The 23281-nt window shown below is 37.4% G+C and overlaps 1 protein-coding gene across 2 annotated transcripts in view; it reads right to left on the bottom strand.

The window, feature by feature from the left end:
• The window catches only part of LOC113231947, a 405956-nt gene extending 397235 nt beyond the window's left edge, over window positions 1-8721 (bottom strand). The window contains exon 1 of one of the 2 annotated variants that reach the window (XM_026466505.1): window positions 8299-8721. In XM_026466505.1, coding sequence (XP_026322290.1) covers window positions 8299-8395 — 97 coding nt within the window. In that variant the 5' untranslated portion in view covers window positions 8396-8721. The remainder of the gene's footprint in view (window positions 1-8298) is intronic. The other variant, XM_026466506.1, reaches the window with a different exon arrangement.
• Between the last annotated feature and the right edge of the window lie 14560 nt (window positions 8722-23281).

Here is a 23281-nt window from a genome sequence, read left to right on the forward strand (position 1 = left end):
GTGTGTGTGTGTGTGTGTGTGTGTGTGTGTGTGTGTGTGTGTGTGTGCGTGCGCGCGCGCGCGTGTGCGTGTGAATGCTACCTATTTCAGTAGAGTAAGTATGTTTTCAGTCGTCTCGTAGTCAAGCGTGGTCAGCCAATTACTAATAACTTTTTTACTTGAACAACTGCTATTAAACCACCAGCTAGCTACTAGATGCCCGACTGGACGGCTTTCTTGCTCTAATCTGCAAAAAGGCATGTCCGATGCATCGCCTACGGCACAATGACACTAGTGTCCTGAAGATGATTGCCTCTCGCTGCAATTGTCCTATTCAGACGCACTGGTGTATGTGGTAATTGGAATGGTACGAAGAAAATGTACATATTTTCATGTACGTATTTTGTTTCCACTAACCGATGGTTATTGGCATGTTTTTAAATAATTACGAATGAAATTTGGTTTATTTGTTTTTAACTTTTATTATTTTCTCAGAGTATTTATTTACTAATTTAAATTTAAAATATACCCAACCCTTACTACAGGTTTAAGTTAACGTACTTTCGAGTAAGTGTTAATAATGGTAACTAGGTTTATTTTACTTACTAAATAGGGATTAAGAGTTAATTATTATTAATGCCTACTACCATATTATGTAACTATTTAAAATTAATTTACACGCTAATATGCAGTTTCTTAAAACTGCGAAACTGCATATTTGCTGTTGTTTTAAGTAAGCGATAACTTAGCATTTATGTTTATAATAATCTCAGTACGGAGTACTAAAAAAACCGACCTCAAAAGTACGTGGAATTACATTTACTTGCCAAGTTTTATTGAAATATCCCCTAGTTAGCCACTATACAAGACTTGACACTGGAGATAATAAAAATCGGTTCTCACTAATCAAAGTATATTGAGAGAGAAAAACGCCTTGAATTGGAGAATAGCAAAACCAACCATTAAAATAAATGCTCCTGAAGTAAAATTTAGGCGCTATTTACAAAAATGAATGTTCATGCGTGATTAGCCACCTTTAGAGGTGGATGATTTTCTTCAAAATGAAATGGGACCACTATGGAGGTACCCTCTTTCCAACAAAAAAAGAATCATGAAAATCGGTTCACAAATACCGGAGTTATCGCGTAACATACACCCAAAAAAAAAACGTACAGTCGAATTGAGAACTCTTCCTTTTTTTGAAGTCGGTTAAAAAAGTTAAAAGCGATACAATAATAAAGATAATAAAAGATAAAAAAGAAGCAGCTTTGTCCCTTATGTATAAATGCTTTCAAAACTTAAAGAAACTTAAAGACTGACACACAAAAAAGAACCACAAAATATTATTTATATTTTTATTTATACGTTCAATGACTAATATCCTTTCAGTGAGCCGAACAACCCAATAAGTTGTCTTGTTTCAAAAAAGAATACAGGTCTGGACTGAAATAAATGTGTACACGTAATTTTAAATTCAGGCAATATAGTTTCATTTCCACTGTGTTGCAATCCCAAAATATTAAGGCATAGATATTATAATTCGGTAGCAGTAGAACACCTTGTGAAAAAGTTCTTCCAGGTAAGTACTGCCACATCTGTTTCTGCTGGCAAGCAGTAATGTAATCATTACTGCGTTTCGGTTTGGAAGGGTGCTGGTGAAATTACAGGCACATGGACTTGTCAACTTATGTCTCAGGGTGACGGGCAAGTGGCAGTGCCCCTTAAGATCTTTGTGATTTAAAGCCAAATTTATAGTTATGGATAGACGTGTCGCTTACCACCAGGCGCACAACTTGTTCGTCCCGTCTCTTGGTTAGGTATTGTATAAAAAAAACAAGCATGGTAACTCCATACATAGAAGCAGCGCGAGTGTTCGTGTGCACGCCTGAAGTACGCTATATACGAACGCGCGCATTCACATAATTATGATGACGCGTGAAACCACCAGTGCTATGCAACGCGAATGCACAGCGAGATTATGCGAAAGTGTGTGTCCGTGGGCTCGGACACATACAAACAGCGCTGCCACATTTGTATAAATTTACCGCACTTATGTTATTTATGTTATGCCTAAAGATACGGTTCAAACTTTAATGACTAAATAATTTGCGTACCTTAATGACTGTACTTACGTTTGATTTTAATTAACCAAATCAGCAAATTCTTTGATGTACTAAATTTAAAGCCACCATTAAAAGCGCAAGTTCAAATATTATCAAATCACTAATTAATATTACCTTGAAAAACGATTAGCTTTATTTGACGTACTAATTAGTACCCTTTATCGTTAAAACAGATCTAGCTTATTTTATAACCGAAATCTAATTACTTATTCAATGGTGATGAAAAATAAGTACCTACGCAACAATATATATAAAAACCAAATAAAATAAGACAGAAAAATAAATTAAAGAAAATTGATGTACTTCTCGAAAAGATAATTCGACAAGTCTAAAAAATACCGGTAAACTTTAAATGCTAGTTGTAAAATGTCAAGGAGATTGTAAAAACTGTACGAGATTATAAATACAAACGTAAACCTAAAATAAATAAAAAACAAATTAATAAAATTCGTAGTTAAATACTATGCAGTAAGGTGCAGACTCTAGTATGTATTTTTTTTAATAAGATTTTGTTTGCAACCCATTCCATTAAAAACTTTTTTAATGTTTCAACTCCATTGTTAAAAATACCGCTTTTTTGTATGAACTACAGATATACGCGGGTATTAATTTTATACGTCTATTTTTGTTTTGTGACATGAAACATCACGGTCCAACGTTATTAGTTTTTTTTTACATTTTTGACAGATTACTAAGTTTTATAAAAGTTTTATGTACAAGTCACAATAACATTAGTAACTGGCATTCAATAAAGGCTTTACACAGTACACTCGCTTTGCACAGAAATAACAATAAAACGTTCTACCTCTTAACACTTCGAGTAAAAAGCTGTATAAATTGTTTTAAAGGAAAATAATAACAATAATGACCGCCTCTCCCATTTAGGAATTAATCTTTCAGGTCATGGGACAGGCGAAAGTCTATCTAGCACTAAAAGTCCTCAAGTATCAAGACCTCAAGAAGTTCGTAGAATTACATCTATTTGCCAAGTTTTATTGAATTCAGTTTCCGGAAAGTGCACGAAACCGGGTTCATACCCTAGTTTGCCACTCTTAGACGTGAAATATTTTCTTCAAATTTAAACAAAACCAATACTGAGGTGCCCTCTTTCCAACAAAAAAGAATCATCAAAATCGGTTAACAAATGCCAGATTTACCGCGTAACATACATACAAAAAAAAAACAGGCGAATTGAGAAGTCATATGTATGTAAAAATAGATATCAATAACAATGAGATGTCAAACAACAACAGTCGGTCTCAAACTAGAGAATTCCCTGTATTACGAAGACCCAACTAAATTAACTACACAAAACAGTATCAGTTTAGAAAAGTTCTATTCCAAAATTGAATTTATTATCGGTCACAGTACTAACCGCTGGGCAACTGTAATGTAAGTTGTCCTATATTTTTAACGTGTAACTAGCAGTAGCGAGGCATCCGTTTAAGTCGATTTTCACTGGGCTTGCCTACAATTTTCCACGTATTATCAAATACTACGTTTAGAGCTAAATTTTAAGTGTAGAATAAGTTAACCAGTGAAATCAAGTGTACTAGTAACTTCTGTGCTAATAAGTTGTGTTTTTTATAAAGGTAGATGTTTTTAGTTTTGCACCGGCTTTACTAACGACTATTTTCACGCCTTGCCACTGGTAGCTAGCGATTACTTAACCGATATTTATTTACTTTTCGTAGCAACGGAGCCACCTTACCTTTACGTCAACATTACTGTGTTTGGGTTTTGAAGGGTAAGGCTGCTTGCGAAATTTCAGGCACATGCTACTTGTCAACTTATGTCTCCGGGTGACGGGCGCAGTCGTAGTCTAAATCAAAAAGATATCTTTGTGATTTAAAGCTCTGAGTGGCACTGCAACTATTAACAACAGGCGTGTCGCTTACCATCAGACACTTATTCCTTCCGTCACAAGGAATCATAAAAAACTTGCCTCGTCCGACAAAACTGTCAGGCGTCTCGTTTATTCTGTATAATACAGAAAGGGCCGAATCGAAGAGAAATATCCCTTAATATACCGCTAGTGCCCATATCACGACGTCCAGCCAGTGTACCATAGCGTCCGCTAACTCCCGTTCTCTGCTACGCAAGCGGACTCCGTCGCATACTGTCTCCTCCCGCCGCGGTGTCCTCTGGTTTTTCAATACCGCAGAGGGAAATACTACGAGGTCGATCACAAAGCATTGAAATAGCATAAATTATACATTGATAACTGTAATATCTTCTGCCTTCCCGTCCGCCGGTTTCCTTTGCCTCTAACAATTTGAGTAGCCGAGAAATGCTCACATGATATTTACTGGTTAATGTTGATATTATAAATGTTTGCTGTTATTATATAGGCATTGAGTATTGTCTTAGAGTATAATAAGGTGAATCAATAGAAAATCATCGCTTGTTTCCATTAGTATGAATGCAAACAACTCTTTAAACATCAAAATCATTCTTCTATTACTTAACCCTTTCATGGACAGTACTGAAGTAGTACCGCACACAAAAATGTCAGTATTTTTCTTGTCATAGTGCTTAAATTGGGTTCAATATAAAGTATTCATGTATTGAAATTGTTGATACATCTCTATGGAAAAGCAGTAGGCGGCAAAAAAGAGGTAAATACCCTTACTGTTCATGAACGGGTTAAGACAACATCAACAACATAAACACCACATACGTTGCTCTGATCCTAAAGCAAGTAGCTAAAGCACTTTTGTTATGGAAATCGGAAACAATCACAAACACCCAGACCCGAGACCCGAGACCTCAGAGACGGCGACACCATGAAAACCGGTGTGCAAGACACTCAACTACGGAAGACGTCTTAAGAACCTGGATAAAACTAAGAATTAAAATAACAAACAATTTATCGAGTTCTTAGGTTTTCGCGATTGTTACACACAGGTCCCATGGTCACGGTTGACCTGTAAAGGGCCCGAAACGTCGGTTTGTTTGAAAAAACAAATATACGCGATTTAAATCCGGAAAAATAGTTTCATTTCTTAACAAACAATTGTTTTAATTACATTTTCCATCCTTTTTTAGCAAGTTGCGAACTTGGTGGTGCTTACAGACTCGAGAAGGCGAGTCGCTTGCAGTTGCATTGACACTCAGAGCTTACAATCGCAAAGATCTGATTTTTTTTACAGAAACTAAGTGACGGGACGAACAAGTCGTGCGCCTGATGGTACGCGACACGCCTGTCTATAACACTTACAGTACCACTCAGAACTTTAAATCACAAAGATCTAAGGGGCACTGCCACTATGCCCGCCACTCTGGAAGTTAAAGTTAACAAGTCCCATGTGCCTGTAGCTTCACCAGTAGCCTCATCTCTCAAAATCGGAACGCAGTAATGCTCGAATTATTACTTGGCGACAGAAAAAGATATAGTAGCAAGTGCTGCTACTAAAGCCAGGACGAATTCTTTCACAAGAAGCGCTACTGCTACTAAATATGCAGTGATCTTAGTTTTTGACAACAATCAGGACATGGCAATGACGAAAATTAACTAGGACATTCTTTTTATATTTAACAAATTGTTAACAATTACGTTTATAAAAAATCTATTAAACAAACGAAAAGAACCTTGTCATGACAAGTCGGTAACATCGCTATGAAAAGTATGTTATCATAATATTGTTATTAATTATACACATAATGTATAGTGTTTGTATACATTGTATAACCGTTATTTAGTATTCAATATGTAGGTAGAGCATTTGTATAAATTACTGATTATTTTATGGAGCCATTCAATTTTGGAGCAATTCAATTGACAAGACGAATAAGTCGTGGGCCTGATGGTGTTCATAGTAGTTCCAGTGCCACTCAGAGCTTTAAAACACAAAGATCGGAGGGGCACTGCCACTGCGCCCGTCACCCTGACACATGTTCTAGCTTGACAAGTTCCATCATCATCACCATCAAATCAGTTGCAAGACGTCCACTGCTGAACATAGCCCCCCCAAAGATTTCCAGACTAGTCGATCGGACGCGGCGTGCACCCATCGGGTACCCGCCACCCTTACCGCGTCATCTGTCCATCTAGTAGGGGACTGTCCCACCGACCGCCTTCCTTTCTGCTCCAACGGCCGTCAGTTTTACGAGCTATGTGCCTTGCCCACTGCCTCTTCAACTTGCTAATCCTTTGAGGTATGTCGATGACTTTCGTTCTTCTACGGATCTCTTCATTTCTATTTCGATCACGTAGAGAAATGTCGAGCATTGCCGACTTTAAGCTTTTTTATGAGGCCCATAGTAAGTGACCGCGGTCATCGCTGGCAACACGCCCTGCCCAAAGACTTTTGTCTTCAAGGACTGCGGTATTACGGACGGGAAGACGACCCGGAGTTTCCCGAAAGCTGCCCAACCGAGTCGGGTTCGACGACACATCTCACGTGCCTATAATTTCACTGTTACCCTTCAAAACCGGAACGGAATGAAGTACGATGACGGGATGAGTATTAACTCACATTACTACTTGGCGACAGAAATAGATACTATACACAAGGAGCTCTACTGCTACTAATAAAGCCTATTTTATACGCACTGACTCGTTGTTATTCATATAAGATTTTATCCTGTTTACCAACTCTAGTGCTTAAAAATAAAAATATTGTTTATCAGTCGGGAGGAGGACATATTCTTCTGCGAAAACCTACTAAAAAAATTTGCAAGACGAGTGATAAACAGATAAACAATGATAAACAGGTCATTTCCTTTTTATTTTAGTAACAAGGTTTTCGTGAAAGTGACTAAACCGATCGAATAGAGCTTGAACATTGAACCCAATTTCGTCAATAGCTCGTTTTTTATTAAATCGTTTTTTTACGCTCTTTCTTTCTGAATATAATAAGTAATGCAAATTACATGACAATTCATTCATATCAATAACGCACAGCTATGTGACTGATTCAATTAAACTTCGAATCTTGAATTAATTATGTCCTTGAAACGCAACTTTTAAAAACTTGTTCGGCTATTCCGATGCTACTTAGATAATTAAAATGTACAGTTATTGATTTTCCTGTATAAACAATCCATAATAACGGAGAAGAAGGAATACTGTTTGTATATAAAAGTAATTATTATAAATGCGAAAGTGACCTATCTGTATGTTACAATTTCATGCCTAAATCGCAGAACCAAATTTGACGAATTTTGGTATAGTGATCGATGTGACCTAGCAGCAGTATGTAAGGCACTTTTTGTCACAATCCCACTAATATGGGATGAAAGTTTGTATGAAAATTAATTTAACACAGTAGGCTACCCGAAGTATGTATTTATTCTACGCAGAAGAAGTGGCGGACTAGTAACACAATAATTGTTATAAATAATAAAGACATGACGTTGACGGTTGTTTACTCAACTGGGTCACGACGAAATCTTGAAACCGTGAAATATTTTTGCTCAGCAAGCGATATCCCTGTGTAAAACGTCATTTACATAGCCAGGCACTTAACCATCGTAAACTTTAATATATGCTAAAGTTATGTTTCTTAGAATTTCAACATTCGTTACCAAACTAATTTGCGTTAATTACATAGGTTTGCATTCGACAACCTTTCTTGCTAACGTTTTAATAAGAAAGGCGTTGATAAATAATTAAGCGAAGATAATGTGAGCAAGACGAGTGGACAGTTATTTAACACTGCGGCGTCGTAGAAAGAGAAAACGGTGAACATTTTGTTTGTACAAATATTTTGTCCATTTCGCCTCTCGGCAGGTTTTAAGCCACTGCGAGTGAAAACGGCTCAAGTTGCCGCACAGCACTGCCGGCAAGCACATTGCGTGATATCTAACTCTTAACACCTGCTACTTATCGCGCAACGATCCGCGTGTTTTGCCATTATCGGAGCAGTTGTACCAATTCATAATTGTTCGCAAATGTCAAGATCGCCGCTAATACAGCACTTGACACAAAACCTTTTTATTTCACCATTAACACCACATTAGCATCATTTGGAATGTCTCTTAAATCGATGTCTAAATCAAGGATTCTCACGAGGTCCGCGTCTGCGATGCGCTCGCCACATTTGTTATCATTAACAGCCGTCGTCCGCTTTAAATCAAACAATTTCATTGTGCTAAGTAGGTACGTACCTGAAGTATTTTCATTGTTCTTGTAGATTGTTGTGAATAAAAACTCGTTCTGCCTGTCGAGTATTATGACGGTTGAGTTACGTACCTGGATCCTGTGCATTTTGCAAGTGGTGGATATGATGCAGATGCGCGTAGTAATGGTGGTGATGGAGAATGCATTCCAGATCAGTGCAATTCAACATTGTCACGGGGCGCCGGCCGCGCCGGCAGCCGATTCGAGTGAGCACTCACGCTCGCTGCACACTTTCACAAAACTATTCCACTGGCACCAGACACGTATAGTTGTCACATCACGTTATCTCCTTGGGCACGGGAAAAAAGCAGACGGTACACATGAGGGTGGTGGCCGATGTCGGCGCCGCTAGGTCTGCGACAGACGGCGCCCACTAGTCCCGCTGCATCACGCGTTGTTTACGATCTCCAAGACTGCTTACAATCACGTGTTCGACCGACACTTCGCATTGCAGTTCGGAATTCCGCGCGGCGAAGGAATGGAAGGTTTCGATAAGGCGGTCAATCGATAACTGCGCGAGTGGCGGTGCAGTGAACGGCTCGGACGACGTGATGCGTGCGCGCAACACTCGACGCGCGATTGTACACTGAATGCGGCGTGCGCCCGCGCGCTGCCACCACTCCCGGCTCCGGCCTCGACCGCACTCTTGCTTCCAAGTGCCAGCTATCATATCAACACACGCCACCTTTTGCCCTCAGAAGGATAATGAGCCGTTCAACGCCCGTATCCCGTTATCATCGCAGGCGAAATAATCCACACACTGACGTGTCTAAAACTTCATTATATATAGACAACTATATTCTAAAAAGTCATTAGACAGATATTCTGGAAAGACAACTGAATTATTTAGTGTAAAACGAATGTTTTTTTCAATTCAAAATGCCGCGCTTTTTAGATGAGAAAAATGTTTACAAGTAACTTTATACGAAATCGATTATACAGGTGGAATGAATTCGATAAGTAAACGAACGCATGCGCATAAAGCAGATAGACAATAAAGACTAAATGCCGAAGCCATGACTGTTTAATGATATTGTTGGTGCAAATTATGAAGTTGAGATTCACACGGCAATTGCGTAAGTAATTAGGTACGTCATTGTATTGTATTGTATTGTATAGAAATGTCTATTAACCAAACTACGAATGCGGTTCAATAAAATAGTATTCAATGCTTATTGTACAGACCTTTATTGACATTTGTATAATTGTAGGATTTTCTCTTATTTACAACGCCTTTCTGAAGTGGTAGAGTCGAAGCGTGATTAAAAATTTACAATGAAATTTTTATTTCATATTTTTAAGTTTTATATTTTGTTATGATTAAAACTGTGAATTCCAAATAAGATTTAAAATCGAACAATTGAATTCAAAGTCCTTTTTAAAATGCACTACCGCGCAATTTTTTTTTTTATGAAATCGGCTATAGTCATATTATAACAATAGGAGGCAACGTAACTGCTTCTATGACCATTTCTAACGCTTCTTTTGAAACCTCAAAAGGTACTGTCACGGAAAAAAGTTAAAAAAACAATAACATTATCCGCAGTGGCCAAGGTTAGTACTGGCTTGCCGTGAATGCAAGCGCAGGCTTTCAATGTGTCTACGATTGTAAACTTGTGAGCGCTAAGTTACATTACTTTACCGACAATGTATTTATGTTTGTACTCATCCTACAAGCCTAATATTTTAACTTACTGTCCATAGTATATTTTGTCAAGTGGACTCTAAAGTACAATGGAATAGCAACATACGGTATCCAATCTTGCACTCCAATAGAAATTATCGACATACCAATTGAAAGGGCTCTTTATGCAAATTATTTCACAATAATCACGACTCTACTAAATTGTAAGTCCATTCGGAAACATAGTATCTTCTATTTGAAGAGTGACAACTTATAGAAACTGAATTTTGAAGACCCTTTTGCCAAAAACTCTCGAAATCATAAGTTTGTAACACGGCCTCATGCGATTAGTTTCGGGGCTGTTCTCGTACAGATCTTACATCTCGCTAAATTTTATTTATTTGCACTCTAGTATTTTGCAACCCGTCGCCCAACATCTCAACGATCAATTGGCATTTTATGGTTAGGGATTTTGGAAATTCTAGTTGATGAAAATGAAGACACAAAATCTACTATAATATCTTGGTGATCCTACGCAAGTGTTTCGTCAGAAACCCTGAGTTGCTAAGGCATTTGACAATGACAAAAAAGCAGAAGGCCACTTTAGTAGCACTAGAAGTAATTATGAAACTTGTCTCGGGATTCAATTTTATTTTTTATATATATATTGCATTCCGTATTCAAGACATTATCATTCATTTGACTCACAATAACAAAACTCTAAAGCGATAATGTAATCCACTAATTGTTAGTTATTCTATTATAAACGTATATGACGCGAAAATAAACAATGGAAATTTTAGTTTGCCGAGATTATTATTGTTGTAATAAATATGAGTAATGTCTTATGACTTTTGATATTCTCAAATTGCTATAACTACGGACTATGGCATAACAATATTTAGACTATGATTTTAAAGATCCACGTCTATAAAACTGTCATATGACCTTTCTTAATGCATAGTTGCGAAGCTTGGACTTTTTTTATAATATCAAGTGACGGGACGAACAAGTCGTGCGCCTGACGGTAAACTAGACGCCTGTCTATAACAGTTGCAATGTCACTTAGAGCTTTAAATCGCAAAGACCTGCGGCGCACTGCCACTGCGCCCGTCACCCTGAGTACCACAAAATTAAGCTAACAAGTCCCATGTGCCTGTAATTTCCCCAGAACCCTTACCCTTCAAAACTGGAACACAGTGATGATGACATTCCTGCTTGGCGGCAGAAATAGGTGAGGTGGCAGTACTTCCCTGGACGAACTCTTTCACAAGGAGCTCTACAGCTACTGCAATGCAACTGTTACGGATAAGTATGTTGCTTACCACCAGATGCACGACTTGCTCGTCCCATTATTTGGAACTTAAATAATCTCAGTACAGAGTACTAAAAAAAACCGACCTCAAAAGTACGTGGAATTACGTCTATTTGCTAAGTTGACACAGGAGATAATAAAAATCGGTTCTCACTAATCAAAGTATATTGAGAGAGAAAAACGCCTTGAATTGGAGAATAGCAAAACCAACCATTAAAATAATCGTTCCTTAACTAAAATGTAGGCGCTATTTATAAAAATTAATTTTCATACGTGATCAGCCACCCGTAGAGGTGGATCGGTTCACTAATATCGGAGTTATCGCGTCCAAAAACAAAAATTACAGTCGAATTGAGAACCTCCTCATTTTTTTGAAATCGGTTAAAAAATCTAATAAATATAAAGAAGGACGGTGAGTAGGTAAAGTTAATGATATTTCATTATTGAAATATTTTATCTTTATTGAATATCGTGATGTTTTTCTATCATAATATTCATCTATTTTTTGTGAAAATATTCCACTAAGCTTGGTATTTGTTACTGGTTGAGTGAAAAAAACTTCCATGAGTTTCTCATAGGTGACGATATGGCAGAAAAACGATCAAGTCCTATACAAAGAATATAGCAGCAAGCACAGAGAGATTCGTAAGGCCTGTGGACTCGATCTGAAGCTTACTTGATAAGAACGATAGTATTTTGTTCTGCCAACTAAGCCACGCAACGATATGTACTAGCGTACGAGATACGGTGTTCCATACATACGCTGTAGATATTTCACTGATGTGCGGTGAAGACACAACCCTTCAATATCATAGATTAATAAGTAACAAAGTGTCCTGACTTCCCAATAAAAATGAATAAAATACTTACTATGATTACCATATATAAATTTTAAAAATACGAAAAATCTCTAGACTGCGTGATCTAAACACCTTTGCCTTTCCGCAAGGAAAAGTTAAGTACATAACATAACACCTATAATTTCAACAACTCGACTGTATTTTTTGTCTTTCACTTAATTTGTTTTCCTTTTAGTGACAAAAAATAAGCGGAAGACCCCTGGGTCAAAGCAAAATTAAATGTATTGTACAACTGATTGCGACTTTGCCAGGGGTTTTACGTTAATTCCCCAGCTATGGATAAATTTCACTGCGAAACACTCAATATTATTTGCCTGTCTAGTTCATTCGCAATAGGTATAGACTGTCGCGTCTGTCCAAGGTGGTACGGTACTGATACTCTTTGACAAAATTCAACACCAAAACAAAACATTGTCACTACTGATAGTATACATGTTCTTGTCTATAGAGTGAAGTCGGAGTTAAGGATCTTTGTATTCTATTATTGTACCAAGTGCAATAAAGGAGTCTAAGATACGGATTAACTTACATAGTAATCACTGCAAAGCGAATGATACCTTCCTTTATAACTGCAGGATAAAACTCTTATAAGATAAAAGCAATGGAAAATAACGTATCTACTCTTATCATACCTTGTCTTTACAAATTAGACTTATGCCTGTCGTTAAATGGAGCGATCCTATCTAGTTCTAGCGGTCATCTGAACTAGGTCGGTCTTCTAGTTCATTTAGTTCATCTAGTCCGTTTATTCGGGAATATATTCCTTTAGCTCATATTATACAAGCCTACTACAAACGTGTATAATTTTAATTTGTTTTGCGGCCACCAGCCCATTACACCAAGTACCAAGTAATTTAAATTTCTCAATTTTTTCAAATATTTTTTCTTTAGTACCACCGCGAACGTTGACATTGTTTATTTAGTGTTTAATAGACAATGAAGGACAGTTTGTCGGTCGTTCAGTAAATTCAAAGAAAGAGGAAAGAACGTACGAGAAGCACCGCAAGCGTTCTATGCGAAACGTAATATGACGTCTGTGTTGATTCACTGGAAAAACTACCGGTGTTGCCAACTACAAACAAAACTGACAGAAGCTTTTTGTTTATGTTGAATTTTCTAATAGTACGTATTTTTTGTACTGCACTAATATTGAACGACGATCTTAATAGACATCCTATCTGATTACAATTATTGATTTGATTACATTAGTACAACATGCGCGTTACGAGGGCGACACTGAAAGTATTTAGAACTGGCTACTTAGAAACAGTAAAATAAAATAAAATACATAAATTTTTAAAATAGAACTCTTCGACATCCTTAGCAAGTGTTTCACGACAACATGAATTTAATTCGAGAATATTCTCGAGTTAAATTCTCAATATAAACATTTATATGCAATGATTTTCTATGATATTCGATGTATTTATAATTATAAAAACTGATTGACAATGATGATGAACTTAATAATTCTCTATAATAACTACTGAACATATATCTCAAATATTATTTCAACAAATTCTTGTATTCCATTATTTTTATCGACCGTCTAGGTTATTATTATATGCAGGTTGTCTAAACCTGCAAAATAAACCTGAACATTTTTTTCCGTCTTCGCCTGTTTATGTGAGGGCCAATTATTAATAAAGCATAAAGCTATAAATAAACATGACGAATAAGGACGCGACGAATTCCAGATATTATGTTATGACTGAGATGGACTCTTGCGCAAATGTAGGAACGCAATGACAATGGCCTTCAAGACGTCACATAATAGATGATAGAACTACAGTGTTAAGTATAAAAACATTCTTCTGACGCGTAATCCTATTATAGGAATCTCGTTTTATACTGAATTTGATTTTTATCTCGGTTACTTGGGCTACAAGATACTGCAATTGTGTGGCTAGAATTGACTTCTGATAGCTGTTTATATTATAATAGTATAGGAAAAAGCTTCCTCAATGGGCTTTTCGCACCCAGTCCCATACAATCATCACCAGATCTGTCCATCTCATACGCACACTGGACCCAGTCTAGGTTTTTCGCCAACCTTCTTGCCCTATGTACTAGAACAGCTTGTCTTAAGAAAGTTAATGCCACATATCCTAAGAAAAGTTCCACAGGGCTCCGTATTGGGCCCGAACCTATTTGATCAAGTCAGACATTAAGCCGTGTCTATTATTATTATTTGCAAAGATATGTACACAACTAGAGAGATTAACCTCAATGCGTCTTATGCTGTCTCTAAAAAGCTAACAATTTCAAACGTTACTATTTGCAAAGTCAGTGGCAAATGTTTTATCTGTGAGTTCTAACAAAAATACAACAAGAGAAGAACGTATTTGAAAGAAACGAACACTAGTGCAGTGATATCGCCACGCATCAGCTCTAGTTACTTTGGCTATCAAGAAATAATGACAACAACAAGTCATTTAGGTAACAGGAAACAAACTGCTCGTGCTAAGGAGTCGTGATTTCACAATTACGAGACTATTAAAACTACATAGAAACACAGAATATCCTTTTAATAATAATGAATTATAAACAGATCTATTATGTTCAGCCTAGTATTGAGTACTAGGTATTCTTGCATAATTTCGAACAACACAAAGGAATTATGTACTTGGTAACTATTTCATGCATATTCAAACTGAATTTGCTTCCTAGTGCCTTGTTACATAATTGGAAGGTTGCAAATGACCTGAACGCGTAAATGGATGTGTTTGATTTCTATAAAGATTTATTAATTATACTCCGTCCGAATAAATTGTTATTTAACTTTTGACATATGCATGCCTCGGAAGTCCCGTAATTATTGACATCCAACCTTGGACCAAAAACGCAATACTTTCTGCACTCTTTTATTTTTTAATTTTAGTGAAGCGACATGCTCTACAGCTCCGATACTTATCAAGTCAACAGATTATGTAACGAAGATTATCCAAGTTGATAAATTTTGGTACCTGTCTAATGAATTATAATGAAATTAAATAAATTATACATAATTATAATAAATCTTATTGTTTATTATAATGAATCGTCGGATTCTACTCCATATCAACGGAAATTATCACATGAATCCTCATTAACATTAATTATTAAATCTTGAGTACACAAATTGTCAACCGCAATATCACGATCCCAATCAGACAATATCTTCTATTTTAAATCTGCTCACATTCACGATTAAAAACCCTTCATGTATAAAATCGGTTAGAATTCGAGTTGTCAAAAGTTGAATAAATTGTTGGACGGAGTATAGCTTCAAGAGCGGTGTCAGTGCAATTGTAGAATGGTTACTTCTCAAGCAACGCGTCGTGTATCTTAAAGATACACGGTGTCTCTAACGATTTTAGTACCTACTGTAGCGTCCTAAACCCACACGCAGCTGTCTTTTCATCGACCATTTAAGGCGAGTCATCGGAGGAGAAGCGGGAACAACTGTATGTTAGATCGAATGGTTTAGGTATGTACTATTAAATAACGGTCTTACAAAAAATATATATGTTACATCTGAGGATATTCTCCAAAAAATGTGCTAATTCGTTACACTATAGGATGTACTTTATCCGATCATACAAAATCCTGAAGACAGGCTAAAATAAAAGTCTAAAATGAGTTATTTAACAATAAAAGAAGTTACTTTGTACATATTTTCTCTATGGAGATATTTCTCTTTAGGTATTACAGAGAATCTGCTAAATTTTGGTTTTCATCTGAAGCCCTATAGTTATTAAATTCACGTTTATTCCAAATTATGCAAATTACCCAGCGGTTTAGCGCGGGAATACACGTCCGATTTCGTGTCTGATGTTCGGATCGGACTATCGGATCGGATTCACTCCATACACATCCGATAGGCGTCCGATTTTTTCGTCAGACTTTTTCTGAACTAACTACAATGTTGCCAATTTACGGTGAATTTCCCAAATGCAGGGAATTTCAACTCAACAACTCGTTTGGGGATTTTGTTTGGATTAGACTATGTGGAGAAAATGCCCTCGTATTCTAAATTACATTGATGAATACTGATAAAACACTATTTATTTGTTTGTTTATGAACAATCTTTATATTTTTTTCAACATCGCACATGCGCTGCTTATATAGCAACGTTTATATAGAATTATTAGCAAACCGCTTATATGTATAAAATTATCCAGTAATACTGGAATCACTTTATCTTGTATTGTAAAATTACTACTATTATCAGTCACCGACAAGAGCCTGGCTCTTAAATAGGATGATGATGATCAGTCGGTGCGTGTTGAGCGCGCGACCCTTCCTCGTTTTGACCGGTCCGTGGTATGAAAAAAGAATACAGCTATTGCCGAATAAAACCGAGCAGTAGGTATTTTGAAGGACTATCCACACACATCAGGGCCGTGCCCGGGACGTGGACGGGGCGTGGACGGGGCGTGCTAGATTGTATGAATTGTGGGCCCGTCCCGGCGCCGGCCCGGACACGGACATCTGTGTACGAGTTCATACAAAAAATACGCGACGATATTTTTTTGAGTCCCTGACGGAGCACGGCCCGTCCACGTCCCGGGTATGTATGGATAGACCTTAATACCACAACTTGCCACTCGTCAAGCTTGTTGAGTTTATAGATGGGCACATTTTGACTATCTTAATTATTTGATATATTTTTAAACGTAACAGTAATAATATAGTAAATACTGAGAATGAATAAATATAATTACATGTGGAAAATATGACCTTTGCTCTCCTCAAATTTATAACCTTGATTTTTGGGGATTTTGAATAATTTGCATTGGCAACGCTGCAAATGTTCAATCAATCGGACCGGTAATAAAATCGGTTGCTATATCCGACTCGGGCGTGTATTGAGTGTTCATACAATTATTTGGTATGAGCGCCCTCCGGTAATCCAATCAGACTATCGGATCCGAAGGATCCGAATCGGATGGAAAAATCGGACGTGTATTCCCGCACTTAACGATACGCCGCGCCACCCTCTGTCCCGTCAGTCGCTATCGGGCGCTTGTCGACGTCGGATCTGTGTCAAATTTTCTCCACTTGTTCTTATTTTATTTATATATATTAATTTACCGCGCGCAGATTGCGGCGAGGGGCGACTCACGCAGCGAAGATTGAATATTAAGAAAAAATCTTCTGAAGTTATCATCGAACCGTTAAAAACCAAAAACAAGGATTTGTAACAAGCACATAGAAAAACTCGTAAGCTGTGCCGATTTGTTCCGTAGGTTAGTTGGGAGAGCGTCAGACACGGATTGCTGAAGGCGCTGGTTCAAATTCAACCGAATCGAAGGAATATTTCTTAGTATTGCATTTTTCTTTTAATAAATAAAATTTTAACAGCAGTAGAGCTCCTTGTGAAAGAGTTCGTCCAGGGAAGTACTGCCACTTTATCTATTTCTGCTGCCAAGCTGTAATGTGAGTATTACGGCGCCGCGGCGGTCCGGTTTGGAAGGGTAAGGGTGCTGATGAAATCACGGGCACATGGGACTTATCAACTTAAGTCTCAGGGTGACAGGCGAAGTGGCACGACCCTAAGATCTTTTGATTTAAAGCTCTGAGTGGCACTGCAACTGTTATGGATAGCCGTGTCGCTTACCACCGTAAAAAATAAATTAAAAAAAATCCTAAAACATTTTTTTACCAAAACGTTAGGGACACCATGTGTCTCTAGAACGCGTGAGGGATTAACAGGTCTTTATTTATTAGTAAAACACAACATATCTCACTAGTGGTGAAGAAACCTCGAATTTTTTTTTTTTTTTTTTTTTTTATTGTGACTCGGCAAAATGACTGCACCGCGCCTGATGGAAAGTGCGAATACAGTCCAGAGATGAGAGTAACGGATGGAAAACACAAATATCTTCACTCCGTCACTATCATTTTGCCGGTCTGGCCAAATGCTTCTTCACACTACGTTTGAAGGACCCGATGTTATAGAGGGGAGGGAATACATGCGCCGGGAGTTGGTTCCACAATTTGATGGTTCGGCATAAGAACGAATTGCCAAACTTTTTAGTGCGGGACGGTATTTATCACCTCTGTGGTCAGGGTGTCGCCATCTCTGAGGTCCCAGGTTCGATCCCCGGCCGGGTCAATGTAGAAACATTTTTAATAGTGTCTCGGGTGTTTGTGGTACCATTGTTGTTTCCAATTTCCATAACACAAGTGCTTTAGTTACCTACGTTGGGATCGAAACAATAAATGCGATGTTATCTAAAACTTTAAAAAAAATTTGGTCTAATAAACGTATTGGCTAGCTATGACCGAAGTTCTCTCTTTAGAGGATACCCGATCCCAGCAACGGGACGTATAATCAGTTATTGATGTTAAAATAAACAAAATCAAAATGCATAGTCAAGTAAAGAAATACCTGATATATAAAAAACTGGAACTTCTTTCAAGAAACATATCATCACGAGCTCTCGAGCTGCAATTCTACGTAGGTAGTTAAAATACGTCGCTGGGATATTCCATCGTTTTTATCTACCGCACATAGATCAGTGTCTCCATCATAAGATTACATTGCAACAACAATTTTAATCATATTGTGATAGGTTCTATTAAGAATTTTAATGGTTTTATTTCATTAAACTCCATTATTTTCATTGCGCATTTGTAAAATATGCATGTGCAATTGCCAGTTGGCACTTCGTTTGTATTGTGTCGTTACACTCATTGGTTTACTGTAATGTTATTACACAACAGTGAAAAATTCTTCACGATTTTATATTGCAAAATTGTACACAGCTCTTAGCTGTCATAAGAAGTAACAGATTGTATAGAAATGTTTTACAAGGTCGGTAGCGATTACTGTCTGTCATTTTAAACTCACAGTAGGAACACAGATTGCAATAATAAAATATATTGAAAATGTAACGACACAATACCAACGGGGTACCAAACGGCAATTGCACATGCATATTTTCCAAATGCATACTGAAAAAAATAGACTTTAATCAAAAAAGTTTATCTTGATAGAAAGAATCACAACATGATTAAATTCTTTATTTAAAATTGTTGTTGCAATCATTGAGTTTGATAGACTCAGATGAAAACAAGGTATATTACACTTCGACGATGGCGGCGGTTGGTCAACGGTTTTCAATGTGGGCACCGGATGAGGTCTCAGGTTCGATATCCGGTAGCACCAATTTGAGAAATCAGCTCTACAGATTTGATCCTTGTCTTAATATTCTAGGTAGTGCCCCGGAGCGAACTCGTTGTTCTGGTACTCATAATACAGGGAATTTGACATACCATAATTTGTTTCATGTGAGGACGCGTTCCCAGTATGTCGTGGTCGTATATTTTAACGTTGCACGACTGTCGTGTCTAGCTGTTCCCACTAGCTAGATCGTGACGACAATTGACCGGTTCTTGGCAGCCGCCTTGTCGTTTGCATAACAGCATAGTTCGAAGCTGCGATTATCTGTCATCACATTTTTATCATGGCGTTTTATTTATCATCGGACAATTGTTGTTCTAGCTCTTTATCACGACAGTCTGTCGTCGTAACGTCAAAAAAGTCGTGAACGACTGTTAATCGCGTTGTTCTATGCGTGGACAAAATTTAAATATACAAGCAATGACACTTTAAACTGCGCGACAATTTGTCGTCACGACATAATGGGAACACGCCTATAATAGTTTGATATGACTTTCATAATTTTAACTGCCTCGGTGGCCGAACGGTTACCATGCCGGATTGCCACGTAGAGGTCCCGGGTTCGACTCCTGGGCCGCAAGAAATATTTGTATGGCCTACATTTATTTAATCTTCGGCACTTCTGACTTTGTGATCCCCTATTTCAAAACGAAATACTTATTTGGTTTTCCCAGTTGCTCCGAAGTTCGAGTGCAAATCGTGCAAGTATACAAAAGATGTTGGGAGGTATAGAACAAGCAGAGTGAAAGAGCTCGTCCAGGGAAGTACTGCCACCTTACCTATTTCTGCCGCTAAGTTCAGGTTTGGAAGGGGCGCTGGTGAAATTACAGGCACATGGGACTTGTTATTTTATGTCTCAGGGTGGAACCTTTGCGATTTAAAGCTCTGATTGGCACTGCAACTGTTGTGGACAGGGTTGTTGCATACCGCCAGACGCAGGACTTGGTCGTCCCGACATTTGGTATCATAAAAAAATAAAAAAACGTTTCAAAAACATTTTCCATTAAATACAACACTTTGCTGCTGGATACATATTTAACAATATTATTGATTATGTATGTACTATATAAGGAGTTAGATATATTGGTCCGATAAATCATTAAGAAATCAAATGTAGGTACAGGAAGTTGTTTTCTTTAAGTAAAGCAAATTTATTATTCTAGATAGTGTATCTAGAATATTGAATTTACATTACTTTTCCGTTTTATTACAAAACGAATTTGTTAAAAATATTTACTTATTTATTAAAAGCAGCGGTAGCCTATTGGTTTGACGTACCACCTCTAAAACAGGTTGTGTTTGAATTCGAGCTTGCAACTCTGAGTTTCTCGGCATTTATGTGCGAAATTGAATTTGAAATATACATTGAGCTTTTCTGCCTGCACGTCTATGAAGGTTCCCAATTCTGAAAAAACGTGTAAAGTCTCAAGCTCACTCTGGAAATTGCCATTCTGTGGGTCAACACAAATATGCATAGCACCCATTGACTTACAAATAAATGGACGACGGGTCTAATACAAAAACCACGAAAAAATGTCTCAGGTCAACCTATTTAAACGTAGTGACATGTAAAGGAATATGAAAAAGCTAAAACGTTGAATTTAAATTGTAATGTCATCGCAGTACTGTCTAATTCTGCTTGCTTCGCTGTCAGTCGAACAAACGAAGACTAAAGCGTGAATGACGCTCTGTATACGATTTTAACGCTCTATAACTTGGACACTTTTTAGCGCGGACCCGACGTCCATATAATTGTAAGTCAATGATAGCACCATCTAAATAACCTATCACCGACCGACGGCAAATATAGCCTATAACTTTTAGTAGGTCTTCACTCCTTGTGACAGAGTTCGTTCAGGGAAGTACAACCACCTTACCTATTTCTGCCGCCAAACAGCAATGTCAGCATTACTGCGTTCCGGTTTAGAAGGCTAAGGGAGCTTGTGAAATTACAGGCACATGGGACTTGTCAACTTATGTCTCAGGGTGACAGGCGCAGTGGAGTGAGTGGTACTCCAACTGTTATGGACAGGCGTGTAGCTTATCATAAGGCGCACGACTTGTTCGTCCCGTCATTTGATGTTATAAAAAAAAGGATAACTATTGTTCTCTTTCAAACTACATAAACATTTAATTGCATAAAAGAGATAGAGCATATTGACTGCAAAAATTTAAAAACGTAAAATTGTGCTGCAAACACTTTTTGCTACACTCGATTGCGCTTGTTTTAAATAAATAAGGCCGTGTTTGAATTATTACTTTCATGACAATCTTGCTAGGTGAAAGAACTCAATTCAAAGTGAATGCGAGACCGCAAGAGTCTCGCAGACTCAGTCTTGTTCTTGTCCAAGTCTTGCAGGGTCGGTCTTGGTCGTGGTTATGCTACAATTATGTGGTCTTGGTCTTGCAAGACCAAGACTGATTTTGGGCAACGCTACCTGATATTGTCGGGGATAGTCCAAATCCGCGTATGTAGTATTAGTAAAAAGCGCGTATCTGAACCAAACTTAATTTCACAGGACAGGGACTTAACGTTATTACTTCGTTATTTCAATCATTTTTGCACAGTAAGCATTAATTTTAATGCTGTCTACGGACTGGTAACAATAGATTCCCGTAAATCAATCAATTACGCTAAATTTGATTTATTTATTTGCAAACTTTGCAGCTTTTAAATTTGGTTTACAGTTCTGAATAATCTACTAACATAGCCAATTACAACGTTTGTCAGATTACAATTATTTTTACGTTATATAAAAACTAATTCGATGCCAGAACGAAGTGACTTAAAATATTGTTTATCACAAAGAATTCCGTTGTATTAATCGATTTAGACATAAATTTATTAGTTACTATATTTTTTAAATGAAGCGACTTGCAATATAATAAACAAATGGACTATAGTAGAGTCTGCGCATTTGTGTGTCTACTTGTGTGAAGGTGTATATGTATATGTGTGTTTGTGCTCTGTTTATATAACAATAATTACCTTTTAAAGTGAAATTTGCCGACTAAATTGCCGAAATAGAGACTTATAATCAAATACACTACTCCCGACGATATATAAATGACAAGTCCCATGTATGTGTAGTTTCACCAGCAACTATAACCTTCAAAACCGAAACGCAGTAACGCTCATATAACTAACGGTTGAAATTGTCATGGTGGCAGTACTTCCCTGGAGGAACTCTTTTACAAGGAGTTTTTCGCTAGTATTCTCGTAAGTCTTGGCTCAGTAAAGATTTTGGTTTATTAATTATAAAACACGTATAGATTAAGTCAACCAAGAGTTGAACCAAATTTTATCTAAGCTTGGTTTGACTGAAATATGTTTTGTCTGTGACAATCAAGGTATACGGAAATGCAATGATCTGTCACCGATCTAATATAAGCAGGAAGTGGCTGGTCGGCTTTACTATTTAAGGGAACAAAATAATAAAAAGTCTGACACCAATGTCATCTACATTACGTTTACACGCTCCTTTATTCACACGCCGTACTTAATTATTACGGTGCTACATATTGCTTATCACGGGTGTCCTTCAAGGAGTGGGTTTGACCAAAGTTTCCTAAAAAATACTAAATTTTTTTCAAACTTCAAAGACAATTTGAAATTATAACAAGCTGAACTAAAATTCAAACATTCGAAAGAAAGTTGACGTTAGCACTAAATGAGGCGTTCACAAGATTGGCAATTTCTCCGCGAGTCAATTGCGAGATTGATACTTGTGTCTTTAAATTATACTCTTGTGGAAATGTGCGCACACGCAGGCCGACCGCGCAGGTGCGGCCATTCGGACTATTCCTGACTGTACTGCGGTTTTTATTGCAATATGTGTGTGGTTGCGGTAAAATCAAGTTTATTTGTAATACATAATATGTAACAAAGTTTGTTTATTGTGTTGTGGTCTGTCTGAAAAAGGAAAGATATATTATTTCAAGTTTTATTGAATGTCACAAAGTTTCTTTACCGAGATATGCAATCTTTTTTTGTGAAATAGTTTAGTATATATTCGACCGGATTCCAACCGACGTCTTCTAGCAAACCGTGTACGCTAAGTAACAACTTGCACATGCAGATATC

Source organism: Hyposmocoma kahamanoa, unplaced genomic scaffold, assembly GCF_003589595.1.
Source record: "Hyposmocoma kahamanoa isolate Upper Pololo Valley unplaced genomic scaffold, ASM358959v1 66, whole genome shotgun sequence".
Lineage (NCBI taxonomy): Eukaryota > Metazoa > Arthropoda > Insecta > Lepidoptera > Cosmopterigidae > Hyposmocoma > Hyposmocoma kahamanoa.